At 34.2% G+C, this 23251-nt stretch overlaps 1 protein-coding gene across 6 annotated transcripts in view; it reads right to left on the bottom strand.

Moving 5' to 3' along the window:
* Positions 1-23251, bottom strand: part of LOC128168234 (multidrug resistance-associated protein 1-like) — a 404229-nt gene that overhangs the window by 64816 nt on the left and 316162 nt on the right. For 4 of the 6 annotated variants that reach the window (XM_052834426.1, XM_052834422.1, XM_052834425.1 and 1 more), the window contains one exon: positions 8059-8258. In XM_052834426.1, coding sequence (XP_052690386.1) covers positions 8059-8258 — 200 coding nt within the window. Of the gene's footprint in view, positions 1-8058; positions 8259-9396; positions 9708-23251 lie in introns of all 6 variants that reach the window. The other 2 variants (XM_052834423.1, XM_052834424.1) reach the window with 1 other exon arrangement.

The following is a 23251-nucleotide window of genomic DNA, read 5'->3' as shown; positions in this document are numbered from 1 at the left end:
TAGAACATTTTTATATGGGTATAATATATGTTTTAATTTATTAAATCGGAATTTGAATTAATTATTCTCCCCTGGGAATAAACCCCGTTTCAAAATCGCCCTCACTTGGTTTCAGACTTTTGACGAGTCATCGGACAATATGCTTTGCCCTGCGTATAATCTCTCTCGGATGGGGATCCGATTACTATTGATGAAATAAAATCACTATTATTGATGAAATAAAATGTTTTTCTATTAACTTATATAGCAAATTAAAAATGCTGAGATGGATTGAAAATACGCTTCATATATCAGACGTCCGCGTCAATTTGTTCCCGCCCATTTCAAACGTTTTGACCTGTTGCATTCATCTCCATGTACCTAATGTTAATGCTATACATATATTAGAATAAAAGTAAATATCAAAATAAAAATCATAATTAAGATTTTGAGATTTGTAAATTTCAAATCAATGGTACAGTGGCTTATACAGCGCTTATACATTGTTCTAACATATGTATTTTGTTTAGAAATTGTGAAATATGTGATATTTAGAATTTAATATTCTACGTTTAATATAGAAGTCACCGACCAACCCCCCCAACCCCCCAATTCATAAAATCATTTAGTTTTTCTGGTCCAATTTTACTTGATCTTTGATCTTGGGCCTTTAATTTCAACTAAGTACCATTCTAGATTACTGTACTAATTATAATTAATTATAGTACAAATTATACTAATTATAGTACAAGTTGAAAAACACTCTTCAATTAAGATTTAGACAAAAACAGTCTTTTATTATTAGGGTCTTCCGTCTTCAGCGGAAGACCCTTCTATTCTTATTGCTATTAGGGTCTTCCGTTTACAAAGGAAGACCCTCTTTTTTTTCTTCGGTTTCTTTTTATTACAGGTTATTAGACCTGTTATTAAGTCAAAAGACCTCTTATTTAATATGAAATAAAATGGGACTGGTCCTTAAAATTAAGGATCCTACAGGGTGGATAATCCTTCATCCATCGCTCTTTTAGATCACATCTGCATTTCCTGATATGTTTCGTTGATGAAGATAAAAGGCAAGGTCATTTCCTCTTCTAAAAATCGGACGGAAGACCTCCTCGTTACTCGTAACGAGATCGTATCTAGTTATTATTTTTTTTTTCTGTCACGTTTTCTCAAAAACGCTTCAGCCGATTTTCGTGAAACTTTCAGATCTTATTTATGACAAAATTTGTAAGAAAATTACACGAGATTTTTTTGGTCGTCACTTCCGGTACCGAGATATTAAAGATTTTATGTTTTTGCTTGTTCACAATTTTTCTCAAAAAGTATTCAAGATATGACTTTCAAATTTTCAGAGAAGGTAGAGAGTGAACGGCCACAGTGCCCTTCGCATATCCAAATGTCCGCCGTCACTTCCGGTCGTCACCGGAAGGAAATGAAAAACCTTAATTTTTAAATTTTTTGGATTTGAATTTTTTTTATTTTTTCATTCGATAGAGACGCTCTCAAAACTTCAGAATATGAAATTCGTTTTAAAATCAATCCACGCATTCTTGAGATTTTGGACTCCAAAGTTCTGAAGCGAGGGTCTGCGTAGCTCAGTCGTTAGAGTGGTGGACTTGTGCCCAGGCGACCCGGGTTCAGTCCCTGAGTGCCGAATCTTTTTTCTCTCTTATTTGTGTTTTGATTAATGGGTTTATCTTTAAAATGATGGATTTGAATGTTTTCCGTTTTATTTTTGTCATATATAAAAAAAAAATAGCGGCTTTTTTTAGTACAAATATAGAGCTCTTTTCTGTCAGCAGCTCTCTAAATTACGACGCTCGTCGCATCGCCGACATCAAAGACATGCCGCCGAAGTGCCCCTGCAGTTCGACCACATTAGAGTTCGCTGGGTCGCTTTGCCGGCATCAAAGAAATGCCGCCATCTCAATGACTGTATGCACACAACATTCAGCAATGCACCCACGTTATTCTACTCGGCTTAAAAAGGAGGACTGCTTAGTATTTAATCCCATATATAGATACACACATGCATGTATACATGCGTTTATTGACATAGGTTGCTTATATATTGATTTCCTGAACATTATAACACGCTATGTAATCTCTCTCTCTCTCTCTCTCTCTCTCTCTCTCTCTCTCTCTCTCGTACAAATGTTTTAGCATTTGAATAAGAACTAGTACAGGTAACGTGGAGTAAATTGGATAGAAGCTAAATGTACATTGGCGTCCAAAAATTATACATATTTTATATCAAGTTACGGGATAATGTCTAAGGATTCAAATAATTTGAAATTCATTGTTAAATGATTGTCTTCTTACTGATTGGAAGTCAACGCTAAAAAGTCATTTTTATTAAAGATGGTGTACTTTTTCCTTTTTTTGTGCATGTCTATATACTGATACAAATCTGTTGCCTGTCGGGATTAAGAAAAGCCTCCGAAGTTTATACACGTAACTATACAAACGAACGGGTGACTGCGACAAGGTTTAAAAACTGACCACCCATTTATGAGTGTTTGAGCCTAAGAATAAATAGATGTAAAAAAATCAATAGTTACATCTTTCAAACAACGCTTATATATTGTTCTAACATATGTATTTTATTTAGAAATTGTGTAATATGTGATATTTAGAATTTAATATTCTACGTTTAATATAGCAATCAACGACCGACCCCCCCCCTCCCAATTCATAAAATCATTTAGTTTTTCTGGCCCGATTTTACTTGATCTTTGATCTTGGGCCTTTAATTTTAACTAATTACCATTCTAGATTACTGTACTAATTACCAGACCAATTCGTTCATTAATAACAGAGTTATGAAGTTTTTGGCATTTGAGTTTCAATTGTCGTGTTTGACATGTACTATAAAAAAATTCTAACTCCCAAGCCCTTCACTCAATCCTAATGAAAATTTGTGAAAATGAACCTCGGACCCCATTCTTATTGTCTGTGAAATATGCAGCAGATTGAACAATTAAGACAAAATTCCTGAAATTAAACGGCGCTTATTGCCTATACCTGGAAATTAAATTTACACAGTACACGCACCGACCCCCCCCCCCCCCCCCCCCCCCCCCCCCCCCGCCTCTTCCTATTCACAAAACCATTTAGTTTTCCTGGCCTGATTTTACAAGATCTGTCATCTTGAACCTTTATTTTCTAGATTACTCAACTAATGACCAGACCTATTTTTAAGAGAGATATGAATTTTTGGGCATTCGAGTTTCGATTGGCGTGCTTGACATGTACTGTAGAAAAAAATTCTAACTCCCGAGCCCCTTACTCAATCCTAATGAAATTTTGTGTAAATGTACCTCGGACCCCATTCTTATTGTCTGTGAAATATGCAGCGGATTGAACAATTAAGAAGAAATTCCTGAGATCAAACGGCGAGTATAACATGTACGAGGACTCATAATTTACACAGTACAAGGGATGTAAGCAGCCGCGTAATATTTCTGTTGCATGTATATTTCTTGTTTTCCGTTTAGTCTGTATCTACGATAGCATGTGAACTACTTATGAATGTTTGAACTGTGGAAATTATTGTCATCAAATTTTTACCGAATAAATTTACGTGTTACTGATTTCGTTATTTCTACATTTATAAAGATTTTATCAATCCTGCTGAAATAAAACAGTCAAACATAATAGTAAATGACACGAAAAAACATTCTCAACACTGAAATACATGGGTAAAATGCATCAGTCATTGTTTTAGGACTTCCCCTAATTGTTGTTAACCGAATCCGAGATCCACACCTCAAAATTCTATTTTCGATTTATTTAAGACGAAAATCAAGCTCGGGTCTTTTCATCCCCCTCCAGACACAAACACGCATCAATATTTCAAATGACCTCGCACTGTTACCAAACCTGAATAGTCAGACATCTTACACGTTGTTTTTCATCTCATACAAAAACTCAGCTCCTCTCCCGGGCGGAAACTCCCGAAATTCAAAGACAAATTCGGGAATTATTTCGCTTCAGCCATGTTTTGAGACACCTGCAAAGACTGTGTGTTCTAATCTCGCCGGAGCAAAGATTTGTTCTTTCTCTCCATTTCTTTCTCTCCTTTTTATCTAATTTTCTATCTAAAATATTCAACATAAAAGGGTGTTGGACTGTAGTACAAGTTGAAAAACACTCCTTAATTAAGATTTAAACAAAAACAGTCTTTTATTATTAGGGTCTTCCGTCTTCAGCGGACGGAAGACCTCCTCGTTGGTCGCAACGAGATCGTGTCTAGTTCTTTTTATTCTTTTTTTGTCTTACAAATTTTGTGCAGGCGATTTCTCGAAGATGGCTCATTCGATTTTCTTCAAATTTTAAGGGTTGATGTGTCGGCATCTGAAGTTTGTACCGCCGTTTCCTTTTTTTGATAACCACTTCCGGTCGGAAGTTATCGTTCGTTTACGATTTTTAAAAGTCAATTTTGGCGGCTAGAGATCCAAAGAACAAATAAAGATATAGGGCTGAAATTTTCAGTGAGGATAGACATTAATTTTACCTGTTGCAACATGGTCATAAAAACGTCCGCCGTCACTTCCGGTCGTCACCGGAAGCAAAGATAAAAAATCGGTTTTTTCAGCTTTTTATATATTTTTCTAATGGGTTGATAGAGACTCTTTTACTGATTCAGAATATGTAATTTGTTTTGAAATCGATTGATGTGTTCCCGAGATATTAAGCATGAAAGTCCTGAAGCGAGAGTTCGAGTAGCACAGTCGTTAGAGTCGTGGACATGTGCCCAGGCGACCCGGGTTCAAGCTTCGGGTGCCGAAATTTTTTCCCCTAATGTTTTGAGTTGATTAACAATTTAGTCTTAAAAGTGAAGGATTTTATCTCATTTACTCATAAATCGGACGGAAGACCCACTCGTTGCTCGCAACAAGAACGATCTAGTTTTCGTAAATTACTCAAATTTGAAACAGAATTCGCCGATAATTTTTGCAATTTATATTTTCCTTTCCATAAGGATTATTTATGCAAAATTACGTTGAATTTGACTCAATACTTCTTGAGGAGAAGATTGATTAAAATGCACCCCCCTTTTTCTACAGTTTCGATGTTTTCTCCGCTTTGAATGAAGATCGGTCTTTCATTTCTGCAATTTATATTTGCCTTCTCATAAGGATGCTTTGTGCCAAATTTGGTTGAAATTGGTCCAGTGGTTTTAGAGAAGTTCAAAATGTAAAAAGTTTACAGACGACGGACAAAATGTGATCAGAATAGCTCACTTGAGCTTTCAGCTCAGGTGAGCTAAAAAACTTAAGAAAGAAATGTAAACTCTATCTCGTTTATAACTTGACGGCAGACACTCAAATTTTGGTTGACTTTAAGAAATGTCTAATAAATTTAAGCATTGTAAATGTTATCAAAATGGAAAAATAAATTTTGACACACGACCATGTCCCTTTCAATATCATCTGTTATATCTTTGGTCCACTTACTCAGGGCATAATTTCACATCAATCTTTATATAAAAATTGTTTTTGTTATAAATGGCACAAAGACATAAATTCTACTTGATGGGATATTTTTGGTTTGCTTATATACTTACTATGTTCTTCTGACATTGACAAATTACAAATGCAACTGTTGCAATGATCATCAAACTAAAGGTACTGTGAGCAAGTTCACAAATGAAGCCCCCCGCTAAGAAAAATCAAAGTACTGAAGTACTGACGGGAGTTGATTTTATCGATTATCATTTATTTTAAAATCAATTTATCTTGCATGGCAATTAGTTTCTAGTTTGTATTTGAATTATGCACTTTTTTATAATATGAATTTTTAGACTTTTCCGACAAGAATTTCGAGAAACCCCATATGAATCATGTTGTATAATATTTAAAGATAGATTTCAACTACAAGTATTTATCAAAACAGTAGTTATCAAAACAATTCTAAAAATTGTATGGATCCAAGCACTATTGATATCGTACTCTAGTCTCGTTTAACTAGATGCTCGGCTGTCTCTGATAATATCCGATAAGCAAGAGAGCCCCCTCTCAGCCGAGCGTCTGGTTGAACGAGACTATATTAACTTTGGCGTAGGAATACATGAGACTACAAAAATATCTAAATTGTTCGTAGTATATAAAATTTGACTATTTTCAAAGTGTTTATAGATAAGTTTCCTTGAAAAACAATGCTTCGGCATACATTACATCGAATTTTTTTCTATTATTTTCAAGAACTTAGTCTTGTCAGTGGTAATGATTTGTGCTTAGGTCATAACACTGTTTCACTTTCGGTTTGCCAGAGTAACTGCATAGGAGAGTTGATTAAAATCAACTCCCAAAAATCATAACTCAAGTATTTTTCTATAACAAAAAATGATGGATGCTATCTATTTAACTGTCCGTGTTCTATCAATAACAACTGCTCTATTTCTTTTAATTTTATGTGACTTGACACGGGCAAGCTTTGTGTCAAATTTTACCTTCAAAACATTTCCATTAGTATAAGACATGACACAGACAAGAATTAAGGTATCCCACTCCTCACGTTTTGATTTCAATGCACAGATGAGATCACAGAAAGATCACCATTTCATAATAACACAACATTTATAAAGAAAATCCACTCAAATTCAAGAAACAAAAGAGTTTTGGGGGGACTATTTTCTCGTGCGGAATGTTTTTTAGTCAACAATTACAGAAACAAGCAATTTTATGAATTTTAAATATCCTTTTCTTTTTATTATACTTTATTCATTATTCACATGCTTAACATATGATAGGTTTGACATGTTCTATAGGTCCTGTGTGACTTGTACAAAACAAAATTTTGAGAGAGTGATAGACATTTAGCAAAAAATCATGCAAATATATAGAATATGTCAAAAAATTTTGAAGCCAAATTTTGCAAGAATTTTACCTTTGAAGCCATATATCTAAAATTTGACATCACTGACCCCCCCATGTTTTATTATGTTAAAATGATACTGAATACATATTTAGGCAAACTGGATTAGTCTTATAAAATTCTTGATATTCAGAATGTTTTTTATTTTAAATCAAATTGTAACTATTATAGAAATTGTCTATTTTAAGTGCAAAAAGGTCACAGAAAATTTATGCAGCTTTGTTGAATTTTTTTTTCTCGTAATCCCTCTATTCAGTGTGATCATTGTGCATAACTAAAAACAATATTTTAAGAAAAAAGTTTGCTTAATCAAAAATACTGACAACAAATCCTAATCAGACTGAAATTGCATTTTAGGTGCAAAAAGGTCAAATTAAATTGGCCATAACTCAGAGGGATGAACACTGACCTCCCATTATCTTTGTATTTTTTAAGTGTGTTTTATCTACAGATTTCAATGGTATAATTCTTAAAAAATTCTGGATACAAAAACATTGAGAAGTGGGACACCTTAAGCATTTTGATTAACAATGACCTTAAAATTGCCCAAATGACCTTGGGTCAAGGTCATGGCACAACTTCAGGACATAAACAATCTTTGTGTGAAAGAAAGAAATTCTAATGTTTCTTCATAAAAAAGATATAAACCAGACAAATATTTTTCTTGTTTCCTGTCAGTCACCATGACCTTCCCCAAATGACCTTGGGTCAAGATCATAACACACCCTCAGGTCATAAGCAATCCTTGTGTGAAATATGAAATTCCAATGTTTGTCCATTAAAAAGATATGGACCGAACACACATTTTACACTTTTCCTGTAAATAACCTTGACCTTGCCCAAGTGACCTTGGGTCAAGGTCTTGACAAACCCTCAAGTCATAAGCAATATTTGTGTAAAATAAGAACTTCCAATTGAATGTTTATACATGAGAGAGATATGGACTGGACATAAATTTTGCATTTTTCCTGCCAGTTACCTTCACCTTGCCCAAATGACCTTGGATCAAGGTCATGGTACACCCTAAGGTCTTAAGCAATCTTTGTTAGAAGTAGAAACTTCCAATGTTTCTCTATAAGAAAGATATGGTCTGGACGCAAATTTTTCACAGACAGACACACGGATGGACAAGACAAGGTGATCCCTATATACCCCCAAACTTCATTTGCAGGGGGTATAATAACATAAAATACAAACCTGTTTGCAACAATGGAAGGGTAATAACATCTATTGTTTTCATCTACTTTATTTTCAGAACTTTGTATGAATACGTTTTGTTGTCCAAAGGCCCTAATGGTTGCCACTCCATTTATTGACTCTCCAAAGTGGGAATATATTGGTGATCTGAGAGTTGATTCTAATCTCTTTAGTTGTCTTGATGTTGCAACATAAAATCTCTTAAAAAGAAGAGGCAAATGTGAAACATTGTTCTTTTAGAATACAATAACAGGGACCAAGAGGCTACATTGCTCACAAAAGTAACAATGACAAACTTACAGAACTCCAACACAATGCATAATTATTTTTTAAACACTCTTTTAAATGTTGACCAATTTGTGTATTTATTGTCTTTCCCCTTCCAAGCACATTTGAATAAGAGGCCCACAGGTCTTGGCAATCTCCTGAGTACCATTGCCCTTAGATTCACATGCCAGAGAGTCTGGTGTTTGCATTTTAAGCTTCATTTTGAAGTCAAAACCTTAATCTGAGACTCCTCTGACTGTTACCCCCGTTTGATTATTTGATTTTTGAACAAGTGAAAAGCTGTCAATGTGACAGCAAGCTGGATTTCTTTTAAGTGAACAGTATCCATAATCTATTTGTTAACCCTGAATTGATAAACACTACCTATCCAGAGAAATGAGTATTGATAAACACTACCTATCCAGAGAAATGGAGTATATGCAATATGCAATGTTCTGCAAAAAAAAAAAAAATAAAAAAAAAAATAAAAAATGAAATTTCAAGTAATAAACATGTCTCTGATTTATGTACAATTGATCTGCAAAACAATCAACTTTACAATGTGTCCTATCTATAAATTTTATAAAACAACAACCGAAAAAGAGCGTGAAACAAAAGAAAAACATTTCATTTCATTATATAAACCAAAACTGAATGCATTATAATTATGAATGTTTGAATATATTTTATGTTTTTCTTGTACAATTATAGAATATTTGAATATATTATATGTTTTTCCCGTACTATTACAAAACGCTTATACTATGACGTCATAATGAACTCTGAAAAGCGCAACATATATTTGATGTTATATGACGTCACAATGATCATTTGAAATGTATGTACTTATGTATCTATGGTGATTGTTCAAAACTCCTGAAGATTATAATGAAACCAGTAGAGTTTTGATTCGGCTTTCTGTTATTTTTTTATTATTTATTACTTGTGTGGATTAACTTTACTCATTTTGGATTTTATAATATATATATATATATATATATATATATATATATATATATATATATATATATATATATATACATACACACACACACACACACACATACACACCTCAATGGCATAGTACAATATGGCCAACACAGGGACAATAATTGCCAATACTGGTGCTGCATACACAATTATTACAACAACTGATAAAAGTTGAAGTATGATGTTTGCCATCGATCTAACAGAGTAGGGCATCACAAAGTCAATTTCTGCTATATCAGATGAGTAGCGATTTATAAACTGTCCCATAGAGTGCTGTTGGTAAACTTGCATTGGTAAATGTACAAGATTCGTCAACAATCCAACAAATAAAGTGTCTGAAGCCATTATACCACCAAATGCCACTGACAAAGCCACGACAGCTGCTAGGACACCTGGCATTCAGAAGAAAAAAACTGGTTATTCAAACACTTTATTACAGTAAAGATTTTTTCTTAAATGTATATATGCCGTTTGAAATGAAAACTTTAAAAGAAAGAAATGTTTGCATTTTTACATTAAGCCACAAAAGTTATAAACTATTATACAGTTTAAATCAAACGCATGTAAAAGTATTAATCATAAAGAAGATAGGTGGATAAGACGTGTAAAATGCCCATACACGGTCGGACAAGCTACTGAAAAATTAAAGTATTAATTAATCTGATATTTTTATTAAAAAAAAACATTTAAAACAATATGCAATTTACATATCATTGATTTTTAACCTATAAACATTTTCAATACTTGGAATATGTTGACTCAAACAGGTGTATATGTATCAAAACCTGCAAATACTATCATTTTTTAGAACTTCAAGGCATTTTCTTGGGTCTGTGCATATTTTTCTCATAGTCTAAATAAGGTCTATTGGAAAACAAACTGATTTCAATCAATAAAAACGTGGAGAGATGACCTACTATACATTAAAAAATATCATTTTCTTATCCTAACAATTGAATGTTATGAAAAAATAATACTATTCCATAAATTTGTGGTCAAAGTCACACATAATATTTAAACAGTCTACCCTTACCAAAATGAATTGTTTGCTGCAAATTTGCAGCTGATTTTCGGCAAACTGATTAGTTTACCAGAAAACTTTGGAACTTGTTTGCCAATCTTTGCCAGTAAGTAGCGAACTTCTGGTAAACCTCTTTTATTTTGCCAGAAGTTTACCAGACATCCAATTATGTTTGCAGCTTCTTCGCCAGTAGTGGCAAACTTTTGGCAAACTCCTTAAAAGCACATCATAAAAGATCACAGTCTTTTGTTTTATATTCCAATAACTTTTTAAACTGCCATTCAACGAATATATTTTCATTACTTCACCTACTTTTTCAAAAACGTGCTCATGATCATGCATGAGATGGTGCATGCAGTGGCCTTGGGTGTTGAGACTCGATTCATTCACTTATATTCGTCCTCTGTTTAGCCGTGGATTTTCCAAAAGTAAACACTCCATTGACAATCTTTCTTTTACCTTGTGCACAGCCTTATTCCCTTATTTTCATTCATTTTACCATCTCGGTGATGCGAACAACATGGCAGCATCGAATGTGAAAATTGGCGGCTAGCTATTGATCGACCAATCAGCGCGCGCGTAGCTTAACATTAACTGAACAGCATACGGAAAATTCTTCATGTATGATCATGAGCACGTTTTTGAAAAAGTAAGTGAAGTAATGAAAATATATTCGTTGAATGGCAGTTTAAAAAGTTATTGGAATATAAAACAAAAGACTGTGATGAGTTTAACAGTTTAAGGCCGTCCCTATGACAATGCCGGGTGTCGAATCAATTAGCAAAACGCTCGTGATTGACATTGTTGTGATGCATGAACAAATAATCTAAATTAAAAATTTATTTAAACAACGTCAAATTTAGGAAATTATCATTACATAGTGTATAAGTACATTTTATATGATTTACATTTTTATTAAAATTCATGTTCTACTCACATAGTCAAGAGTTAGTAGTGCAAATTTGTAGCTATATAGATTAATAGATGGAGTAAGTATATGATAGGCTAATTGTTTTTCTTAGAAACTGCTTTAAATTTGAAAACAATTGTGCTTATATGAAATCCATTTATCTTCCCAATAGGTGTCTGCCCCGGTGACCGGGTTACACAGACCTAAAGAAAACCATGCATTAACAACTAACTCACTGATTTTATGATCAAATGATGCAATCAAAAAAGAGTGAAGACAGAATTTGTGTGACTTCACTACGTAGAAAACCATATAAACAACAGTGCTGAAGACAGACCATTCCATTGTGGACATTATTGTGATATTCGGCTATTTGTGTGATATTGATTATGTGTGAAATTAAATTGGAGAGCACGTACAGGAGACTGTCATAAAAAAGACATCAAGAATGCTGTGATTAATTGTAATACCGGTATGACCAGTGATCTTGCAGGGCTTAATTGTGAACTATTTGGTTTGAACTTCGCTCATCGTGAACTTTTGTCCAAGTCCATCTGTGCATGCATGTTGTGATCAAACTGCATTCAAGTTTATCGATCTGCAGCAACAAATTATCACCGATTGGTTAAGTACTATTTGTCAAATTTCATTATGGTTTGTTCATCATTTTGTGTCTATTTTTTAAATTTATAAAATGTGTAAAATTTAATAATTTTAACTTGTGTCCTTTATCTCTAATTTTGCTGCAACTGTTTAAGTTTAACATCTCTGTTAATCACCAGTAGAAGTTATTTGTAAATTGATTAAAAAGCATAGTACATGTATTAGTAACTCATTATTAAATTATTTTTAGTGTTCATTTATTGTTTTTCCTTATGTTGTAATATCTTAAAGTTCCTGTATTCATCTGTAAGCTTGCGGCAAATTTGCCGCAAACAGTTTGCCGAAAGCTAATTTGCATACAATTTCTGAACTTGCTGCAAGTTTGCAGCAAACAGTTTGCCAGAAGTTAATTTGCATACGAATTCTGAACTTGCCGTTCGTCAGAGGCCTTATATTTTGGTACATTGTTGTGTCTGAAATGGCTCAGTGGTTAGAGTACCTGACATAAGCTAACCTTATATATCTAGGGGTTTTATGTTATGGGTTCGATATCGCAAAAATTTATGGAAATATTTTTTTCTTAATTTTTGTTAAATATATTAAAAACTGTATATAGTTTTCGTTTTGGACCGAAAACGGATGAACAGAAGTGATTAATGACAAGAGGCCCATGGGCCACATCGCCCACCTGAACAGCAGTTCCTTGTAACATTCTATTTCGTAGCATATGATTTTTCTATTTTAAACATTGAACCCCTTTCTGGGGCCCCAGTCTTGGTCCGAGGTTTATGGTTGGCTTTAACAACATAAATAGTAACATAGGAATGAAAATGTGTAGCACTGCGGCGGGACCGCACATACACAGCCTGAAAAACTGATCGTAGAAGAGTTCCACATCAAGAGGTATACCTCTCAGACTGTACAGAACAACATCAAGAAAGATAACTCTTGGTTCCACTACATTAGAGTTTACACAATTTGAGGATCCTTGCATAGTAATCTCACAAACTGTAGCATTATAGTTCTCGAGAAAAAACGTTTAAAAACATTTTCAATATATCTTTCTATGTTAAACTTTGAACCCCAGCTTGGGGCCCCAGTATTAGTCCAGTGCCAAAGCTTTATTTATTTGGAACCTACTTTATTTAAGGATGCTTGCATAGTAATCTCACAAGCTGAAGCATTATAGTTCCCTAGAAAAAGATTTTTAAATATTTTCCCTCTATATTTCTATGTTAAACTTTGAACACCTATTGGGGTCCTAGTATTAGATCGAGGGTCACGGCTTTTATAATTTTGAATTGAAGCATTGTAGTTCTCGAGAAGAAGATTTTAAAACATTTTCCATATATACTTCTACATTTAACTTTTAACCCATCTTGGGTCCCCAGTATTAGTCCAGGGGTCACTATTTTAAAACTATCGAACCTACATTATCCAAGGTTGTACATGTATGCATGATAGTAATCTCACAAATTGAAGCATTGTAGTTCTCAAGAAGAAGATTATTTGTCATGTTACCTTTATATTTCTATAATAAACTTTGACCCCCTCTTGGGGCCCCAGTATTGGTCCGGAGGTCACTATTTTACCAATTAAGAATCTACATAAGCCAGGGATGCATACATAATAATTCCACAAACTATAACATTGTAGTTCTTGAGAAGAAAATTTTTAAGCGCTTCATTTATATTTTTTAAAATGTTTAAATTTTGAACCCCTCTTGGTGCCCCATTATTTGTCTGGGAGTCACGATTTTTACAAATTAGAATCTACATTATTATAGGATGTACATGTATGCATAGTAATATCCCAAACTGTTGCATTATAGTTCTTGAGAAGAAGATTTTAAAACATTTTCCTATATATGTTAAAATTTAAACCCCTCCTGGGGCCCCACTTTTTGTCCAGGGGGTCACGATTTTTACAATTTAGAATCTTCACTATATAAACAATCTTTTGTGTACCGGTAAATATTGGCATTTTTGGTGCAGTAGTTCTTGAGAAGAAAATTTTTAACCATTTTTTCTATGTAGTTCTATGTTAAACTTTGAACCCCGCCTGGGGCTCCAGTTTTGGTCCGAGGGTCACGATTTCTACAATTTAGAATCTTCACTATACATATCAAAGATCAGAACACCCACAAAGGCCTCGAGCTGACATTTTCTTTAATATAGGTATCATTAATTTAAATTTCTGTACCAATAGTCCTATATCAAATATTTTGTGTACCGTAATCCGGTGAATATAATACGCAGTAGTGTACGATACGCACCCCCCACTTTGGGCCTGAAAATGGTGAAAAAAAAGCTTGTTGGGATGTATAATACGCATCAAAAAAATTGACCAAACAGTAATCCTGAGTATCAACAAAGCAGTATACTTTGTATGCACGCTCAACTTCATCGCGGGAATACGCTACCAGAAAAAAGAAAAACACAATATTTTCTTAGATACGGATTTATTGTAACTAATACATCGCGGTAATATCTTTAATTCATAATCAATGTTTGAAATAGGCCTTGTATTAAATATTCTACCGTAAAAAAAATCAACTACTTTTAACAAGCGTGATATAATTGTTTAGTCATTACAATCCCTGTGAAGTGAAAAAAAGACGATGTACAGGTATGGAGATAACGGACCTAATTAAATTCTTAAATGACTCCGATCAAAGTGATCAATTAGAGGCCTGGGACTTAATAAAATTTATGCACAAATAGTTGTGTTGTGTATAGTACACATAGCCTAAGGGGGTGTCTGAGATACCCAAGGTGTCAAGCGTTAGCGGTGGGGGACCACAACTGTTTCAATGGCTTCAATTAACGGAAAAGGTTATAGAATTATTTTTATTCATAATTATTTGCAATAAATTAATTAAAATTACTTGAAAATGGTTAAAAATGAGCCAACTGATGTGTAAGCTGTTTTCAAAGATCGTCTACAAATAGCACGTGGCCATCGAAGTCCGCATTCTATTAATAACAGCTGTAATGGCGGCGTACACGGAAATAAAGAATAGGCAGTTCAAATTAATTTTTAAAGGCCATTTTGAAACAGTTTATTTATTAACAGACTTAAAGTGTACATTTTCTTTAATTACATGCTACTAGGTAGTATAACAATGATTTCCTAAGGGTTACATAGTAATATATATGTGATAATGAAGGAATGTTACGATGTATAGCGGGGAGCGGTCCTGTCTGTGAACAGCATAGGTAATACGGCAGTATGATACCCCGTGCTTCAGCTAGGGAAAAAATATGTCCAAATCCTATAGGGATGTATAATACGCACCCCTTTCTCACGGTAAAAAATGCTTGGAAAAAAGTGCGTATTATATTCAGCGGATTACGGTAACTAAATTCGTACATATAATAGTATTTATTGCCAAGCAGACAACATACAAATACACATAAAACAAGGGTTCATCAACAAGAGTTCACAATAGCCCTCGCCATGCACCAGGACACACCCGTCCTCGACCAGGGAGCCCACGAGATAGAGATTCCTGCACGCGCTGTCTGAGTCAGGTCTTACGTACAATAAGTCCATAAATATCACAATATGCAACTATATTTTTATATGCAATTTTAACATCACCATGTGATTGTATACTCAGTATATTTCCTTATAAAATACGTAGTGATACATTTGTAATACAATGAATCATAACTCATCATGGTTACAAAAATCGAAGAAATTTCAAAGTTCAAAAATAAATTATCTTCTTTCTGCTTTAAACACTCTTTGAACAAATAAATCCACACCACATGCGTTGATCTGCCGTATCTATAATGCTCAACCAAACTAGCTGCAATATTGCAACAAAATCACAAGATAAATTTATCGCTTACATTTATTTTGGAGACCGTTCCCGATAACAAATAGATTTACCTGTTAATTTTTATTTTTATCGAGGAAGGTATCCAAATAAAATTTAAGCGATAAACTAAAATAACATTTAATGAATTTTTACACCTTATCGTATTCATCCGTCATTTCTTGATTAAACAACCTTATAAACTTATGCAATGAGTTGACAATAATCAGGGAGACAACGTTGGGTTTTTTGGTGCACAATTGAGTTGAATATATGGAACAAAAGTCATATAAACATTTTTCCTATGTATTTCTATGTTAAACTTTGAACCCCGCCTGTGGCCCCAGTTTTGGTCCGAGGGTTACGATTTTTAGAATTTAGAATCTTCACTATATATACAAGCTTGTGTGTTAATATTGGCATTTCTGGTGCAGTGGTTCTTGAGAAGAAGATTTTTAAAACATTTTTCCTATGTATTTCTATGTTAAACTTTGAACCCCGCCTGGGGCCCCAGTTTTGGTCCGAGGGTTACGATTTTTACAATTTAGAATCTTCACTATATATACAATCTTTTATGTAAAAATTGGCTTTTCTGGTGCAGTGGTTCTTAAGAAGAAGATTTTTAAAGACACGCACCCTATACTCACCGTTTCACAATTATCTCCCTTTTGAAAAGGGCTGTGCCCTTTATTTTAACAATTTATAATCCCCTTTCCATAAGGATGCTTTGTACCAAACTTGGTTAAATTTGGCCCAGTGGTTTTTGAGAAGAAGTCGAAAATGTGAAAAGTTTACAGACGGACGGATGGACAATGGGTGATCAGAAAAGCTCACTTGAACCTTAGGTTCAGGTGAGCTAAAAACAAAAGCTGGTATTTCTTGTACATTTGCCTGGTGTACATCACTGTTTATCAGGCTAGATAAAACCCAAGAAACTCTGTTAAACTTGTTAAAAACATGAATTTGAACTCTTCCGGTAAGTACCGGAAATGACAGTTGAGAAAATAAAACTCGATAAACACACATCTTCAATCAATTGTCTATCATTCATGAAAGCTTCGTGTCTCATTCACTTAAAATCTCGCGGGTATCAAATTTGTCGAAAGGAAAATTACCCAAGATATTTGATATTGTTATACTTTCATGTTAAATACTGAAATCTGATTGGTTAAGACGCAGTTAATAATATTTACTATTACCCTCAGCGTTAGCAACGCACTTGGCAACGGGTAATATTAAAAAATGTTACATGCGCGAAAATTATGCGCGTACGGTTCGCTGTAGAATTCACGTTATTCCTATATAAAAGCAGTAAAATTTTCTTAAAAATTTTAAAAAAGACATTCAGTATAACAAAATAAATAGTGCCTGTTTGGGAGGATAACAGTTGAAATTGACACCCCTCGAAAACCATTGTCAACCTCCGCTTCGCGTCGGTTGACAATGGTTTTCTCGGGGTGTCAATTTCAACTGTTACCCTCCCAAACAGGCACTATTTATATAATATTACCTTACCGGAAGTAGAATATGTTTGTTTATTTAACATTGTATAGTAAACATATATAAGATTTTATACTGGTACATGTATATTCTTTCCATATTCTTTCCAAATAGGTATTGTTACCATCAACAACTTTGCTTCTATAATGCATTACAAAATCTTGATCGTTTTTAATATAAGTTATCTGTAATAGACTTTGCGAGTCTCTTGGTCTTAATTAAAGGGATCAGGCATTTTTACTTGATTTCACACGAAAGGTTTCACGAATAATAACATTTCTTTTCATTACACCTATCTAAAAGTTTTGTTCATTTTTGAGATACAAATGATGGAATATTTTAAGGGCCAGTCCTGTAGATCCTTAATGGGGACAAACATTGGTGTTTTGATTAATGGAATTGATTTTAATCATTAATACAAGCATTTCCTCCTCTGCAATGCTTAAGAAATTAAGCTTCCTTCTCTAGATAAATTGGGTCAAAGTTTGAAAACTCTGGCCCCTAGAAATCCCTAATTACGCCATAAATGGGTGTAGCAATGCGTTTTCCCAAAAAGATACTGTTACGATCAACAACTTTGCTTCTATAATGCATTACAAAATCTTGGTCGTTTTTAAGTTATCTGTAATAAAGTTTACGAGTCTTTTGGCCCCTAATTAAAGGGGCCAGTCCCTTTTTCTTGATTTCACACAAAAAGTCTCACAAATACTAAATTCTCTTACACCCATCTAAAAGTTTTGTTCATTTTTGAGATGCAAATTATTGAATAATTTAGGGGCCAGCCCTGTAGACCCTTAATGGGGACAGATATTGGTGCTTTGAATATTGAAATCGATTAAGATTTTCACTACAAACGTTTTCTCTTCTAAAAGAAAAGAAACTAAACGAAAACAATAAAGACTTCCGCTGAAAACTGAAGACCTTAATAGCAGGGGGAAAGAAACTTAAGGTCAGACGACACGTTCCTTAATCTTAGATAACTTTTTCCAGGAATTTGTTAATGGTTTACTACTACTTTGACAAGCCTTCTTGCAAAAAATTAGGGTACCTTACCAGGCATTTCTGCAAAATACTAGAGTATGCAATTTCCTATATAATCTTCGTGAAAATACACTTGAATTGCTGATATAAAAATAAATACATCTACACCACAGCAAAATTCACTATAGTAGAACTATATCTCCGCCGGGGCGGGGCTTTGAACTCACGACCTCTAGCACCTATACGCTTCTGGCAGTGAGCGGCCACGGTTCTAACCACTCGACCATCTAGACATATAACCATACCAAGTAAATTTTCATTCTTAAAGTAATCATAAAATTAATATTCTTTATTGGAACTCTTTATTACGAGGAGATACAAAAAAGATTCTCGAGGAACGTGTCGTCTGACCTTAAAAAAAAACAAGAGGCCCATGGGCCACATCGCTCACCTGAGAAACAATAGGTATGATAAAATCAGCTCAATGGAGTCATAATAGCGAGCGCAGCGAGGCGGCGCGAAGCGCCGCTCGCGTAGCGAGCTCCATAGACAACGTGTACGAACGGAGGAAATTCGAGTTGAAATCTGCACATTGTTCAAAGAAAATTTTGTGGACCCGCGTGAAAACGTTCTACTATCCCAGTGATCCTTTGCAGTGCATAGCAACATGGCGGAACAGGAAGCGTTTCTAAGGAAAATTCTTACCTGTAAATCGCATACATCATTTTCATTTAACAATAAAAAATCCGTTTAAAACCATTAAAGTAAACAACACATATGCCTACGTAAAAAACTGTACCTATGACGTCATTTCCTTCCCCGAATTTGTCCGACAGTTTACGAAAACTGTCGAGCGCAAAAAGTTAACTATGACGTCACAGTGATCTCGCGTTTTATATCCCTGCGATACATTTAGAGGTGGATCAAGCATCTGTACTGAATGTAACGTGTAGGAAGTACTCAGTATATAGGGAGTCACCGTTAATACTGATACTGCGCTCGCTATTAACGGTGACTCTTTGGCTGATTAGTTTTGTTTTGATGATTTTTTTTTGCTTAGTAAATACACATGCAAGTTCCATGCTAAATTTATTGTCATATTGATCTAATCATTGTATACGTTAGGTAGGTGACAAAAATTATTAAAAAAGAAAAGTCTAATCGTTATTAGATCTACGTGTAGCCACGTCATTTTGTAATGAATAAATAAAAGAAAAAAATTAAACTGTAAAAATATCTACATGTATTTGTTATAGTTGCATATGTGGTCAAACCTTTCAATAATATTGGAGATCACACACTAAAAAGAGGGGGAGGGCACATATGTCTACAACGCTTATATAGCGTACAAAAATTAAAAAGATTAAAAACAAAATTGATGTCACACAGGAAAATAATTAAAACACCGGTAACAACAAGGAACAAAATGAGAAATAACACAGACACACAATTTATTGATTTTAATGATCATTATTAAAAGGTAAAGTAGAGATAAAAAATAAAAAAAACCGGTTTTGTGTTTATCAAAATATTTTAATAGGTCTGTTTAACATTTTATTAATGCTCAGTGGTATTTTTTGTGTAAGTGTATAAGCCTAGGAAGGGACCATTGGAATAAAAGTTTGATATCTTCCGGTTCCTTGCGGTGGTAAAAGTTTTCGAGACAAAGCCAAATTTTTTTTGGTTTGGTTAAGTCCACGGGTTGCATTTAACAATGATGACATATGTGTGGCTCCTTCTGCGCTCGCCCCAACGGTCACACCGTAAAACATATTACAAACTATCTGGACAATGTACAATAATTCATGTAAATCCTGTGTAAATAAAATCCATTTTCCCCTTGATATTCTTATGTTTATAATCATTAGTCCCTTTTCTAACAGGATGATTTTATAGTCATATCATGTGTTGAGTATTGCAGTTCTCAAAAAGATCCCTAACAATAGTTTATATATCGGATATAAACGTACAGTAAACTCTCAACCTTCTCGTGAGGCCAAAGAATTGTCCTGGGGCCAAAGTCTTAACAATTATAAAGAATCATCTGGCTGATTAGTTTCTGAGAAGATTTTTTAAAGATTTACCCTATAAATTCCTTTGTTAAACTTTGACCCCCCCCCCCATTGTGGCCCCACCCTACCCCTGGGGATCATTATTTTCACAACTTTGAATCTACACTACCTGAGGATGCTTTCACACAAGTTCCAGCTTTCCTGGCTGATTAGTTTCTGAGAAGAAGATTTTTAAAGATGACTCTGTTTATTCCTATGTAAAACATCGACCTCCCATTGTGGCCCAAACCTACCCCCAGGGGTCATGCTTTTCACAAATTTGAATCTACACTAACTGAGGATGCTTCCACACAAGTTTTAGCTTTCCTGGCTAATTAGTTTCTGAGAAGAAGATTTTTAAAGATTTACTGTATATAATCATATGTTTAACTTCAATCCCCCATTGTGGCCCCAATGGGGGACCCCCAGGGGTCATGATTTTCACAAATTTGAATCTTCACTACCTGAGGATGCTTCCACACAAGTTCCAGCTTTGCCTTCGAATGAGTTACTGAGAAGAAGATTTTTAAAGATTTACTGTATATATTCCTATGTTAAACTTCGATCCCCCATTGTGGCCCAACCCTACCCCCGGGGGTCATGATTTTTACAACTTTGAATTTACACTACCTGAGGATGCATCCACACAAGTGTCAGCTTTCCTGGCTGATTAGTTTCTGAGAAGAAGATTTTTAAAGATTAACTGTGTATATTCCTATGTAAAACGTCGATCCCCCATTGTGGCCCAAACCTACCCCCGGGGGTCATGATTTTCACAAATTTGAATCTTCACTACATAAGGATGCATCCACACAAGTGTCAGCTTTCCTGGCCAATTAGTTTCTGAGAAGAAGATTTTTAAAGATTTACTTTTTATATTCATGTTAAACTTCGACCCTCCATTGTGGCCCCACCCTATCCCCAGGGGTCATGATTTTCACATCTTTGAATCTACACTACCTGAGGATGCTTCCACACAAGTTTCAGCTTTCCTGGCCGATTAGTTTCTGAGAAGAGGATTTCTAAAGATTTACTCTATATATTCATTTGTTAAACTTCGACCCCCCATTGTGGCCCCATTCTCAGGTGAGCTAAAAAGGTTAAGTTTACAATTCAATAAGTTGGTTTCTGGAAGAACAGATTTTCAAAATTTTCGTAATAAATATTGACAATTTTTTTACTTTTTAAAGCGCTAAGCATAGCTCAGCCCTTTATTGTCGTTAGACTTCAACTTCCGGTGCATCGAATAACCGCCCCCTCTAAGCAAAAGTATACATCATTTAAACTGGTTAGGGAACCAGTTTCAGGGGTTTATGCACATAACTGCACGGGCTATTGTGAATCTAATTTACGGGTTATTGTGAAATTAATGTACGGGGCTTACATACATCATTGCAGGGACTGTCATGCAGTGATGAGGAAATATAGTGCGTATACAGAAGCTGAAATGCTATATACATATATCTGTTATATACATACAGAAGCTGGGTTAGCGCTTTTCAGTACTATCAGTACTTTGATTTAATCTTTAGCTTTTAAGATCTGTGTACAAACATAGAATTGTTAGCAAATCTCTGTATCTTGCTTATAATTCGAAGCAAACACTAAAAAATGGTTAGTAAATAAAAATTGTTAACAATTAAACACAAGAAACATGCACTACATGTATAACAAATAAAGAACACAATTTATTTTTTTCGAAATGAATCATATATATATACATGTATATACCTACATATTTCCGTAAGCGATATCAAACTCTATTTAAACTGAATAAACTAGAGAAAATGCCGAGCATCTCAACAAAAACCTATTGCATTAATCTACCATTACGCAAAAAATAATGCCGAATTACCGATAGAATGAATTGTATTTCAGTACTCCTACATCAGATTTTGCTTAATTTGCGCAGGTAAACAGTTAACGTAACTGTTTGATTTACCGAAGTCTCTGTTTGATTTGATACCGTATTTTTCGGGGCATACGCCGGTATTTTTTTCCACCGATGCGCGAGATTCGGCCTATCCCCCATATCGGCTTATCGTAGTCCCAAAGTTAAAAAATCAGACAGTAAAATCCCAAATCCACTGCTTTTATTCATCATTTATTATGAGAGGTTGTTTTTTTTTCATCCATTTAAACTATTGTTCGATAGTTGTCTCGTTGATAATTTTCGTTAATATGTAACATAATAAATAATAAAATATACGCGATATTTTCATTATGATTCAATAAAATATATGCTACATTTTCTTTACAATCCAAAATCAAAAGAATGTCTTTTTTCCATATGTTTCATTATTATTCTCTTTTGAGAAGTGGACAGGCATAGCCTACATCCACTTCTCTTCGCAAGCCCTCATGTTTTGATTCTGGAAAACGTGTAAATGTCGGAACCAAAGACGGTTTACACTTCGAACCATGTTTCGACTCCAGTTTCACTGAATTTTCGTAACAGACCTATTATTTCTACATTTTAAACATAAATGCATCCATATATCACAAAACAATCAACACTAACCCGCTGTCAAATCATTTTCGCAACTTCTACATCCCGGGTTTAAATTTTGTGTATCACATTGTTTATCTAGGTCAGCGCAGATTAAATGTTTATGTTTCGGATAAAATTGGAAACCTATTTAAGACAATAATGTCAAAAACGTAACTGAATCAACTTAATCTTACAACATACAAACAAATACTGAGTCAAATAATTACAAAGTGGTATTTCTTCCCTTTTTAACCATCTTTTATGGTGACAAATTTTGTTCTACATCAATTTTCAACAATAAAACGAACATTGATTAATATAGCATATAAGAAAGATTAAAATAAAGAGTTTTCATTGTTTTATGTGACAAAGTTACTTATTTTATCGTATGCATTTTGTTAACTTGTCTTAAATTGTAAAACCGTTCTAAATAGCTCTGTAAATTTTAAGAAAAATACCTTTAATCTAAAGTCTACAATCGGAACACTATTTTCCGTTTTTTCCGACTCTAAAATTTCTACTTTTTTAACCACCTATAGCGAGTGATCTCATAATT

This window comes from Crassostrea angulata, chromosome 10 (assembly GCF_025612915.1).
Source record: "Crassostrea angulata isolate pt1a10 chromosome 10, ASM2561291v2, whole genome shotgun sequence".
Classification (NCBI taxonomy): domain Eukaryota; kingdom Metazoa; phylum Mollusca; class Bivalvia; order Ostreida; family Ostreidae; genus Magallana; species Magallana angulata.
The sequence above is the reverse complement of the archived record's forward strand: the minus strand, read 5'-3'. Positions and strand labels throughout refer to the sequence as shown.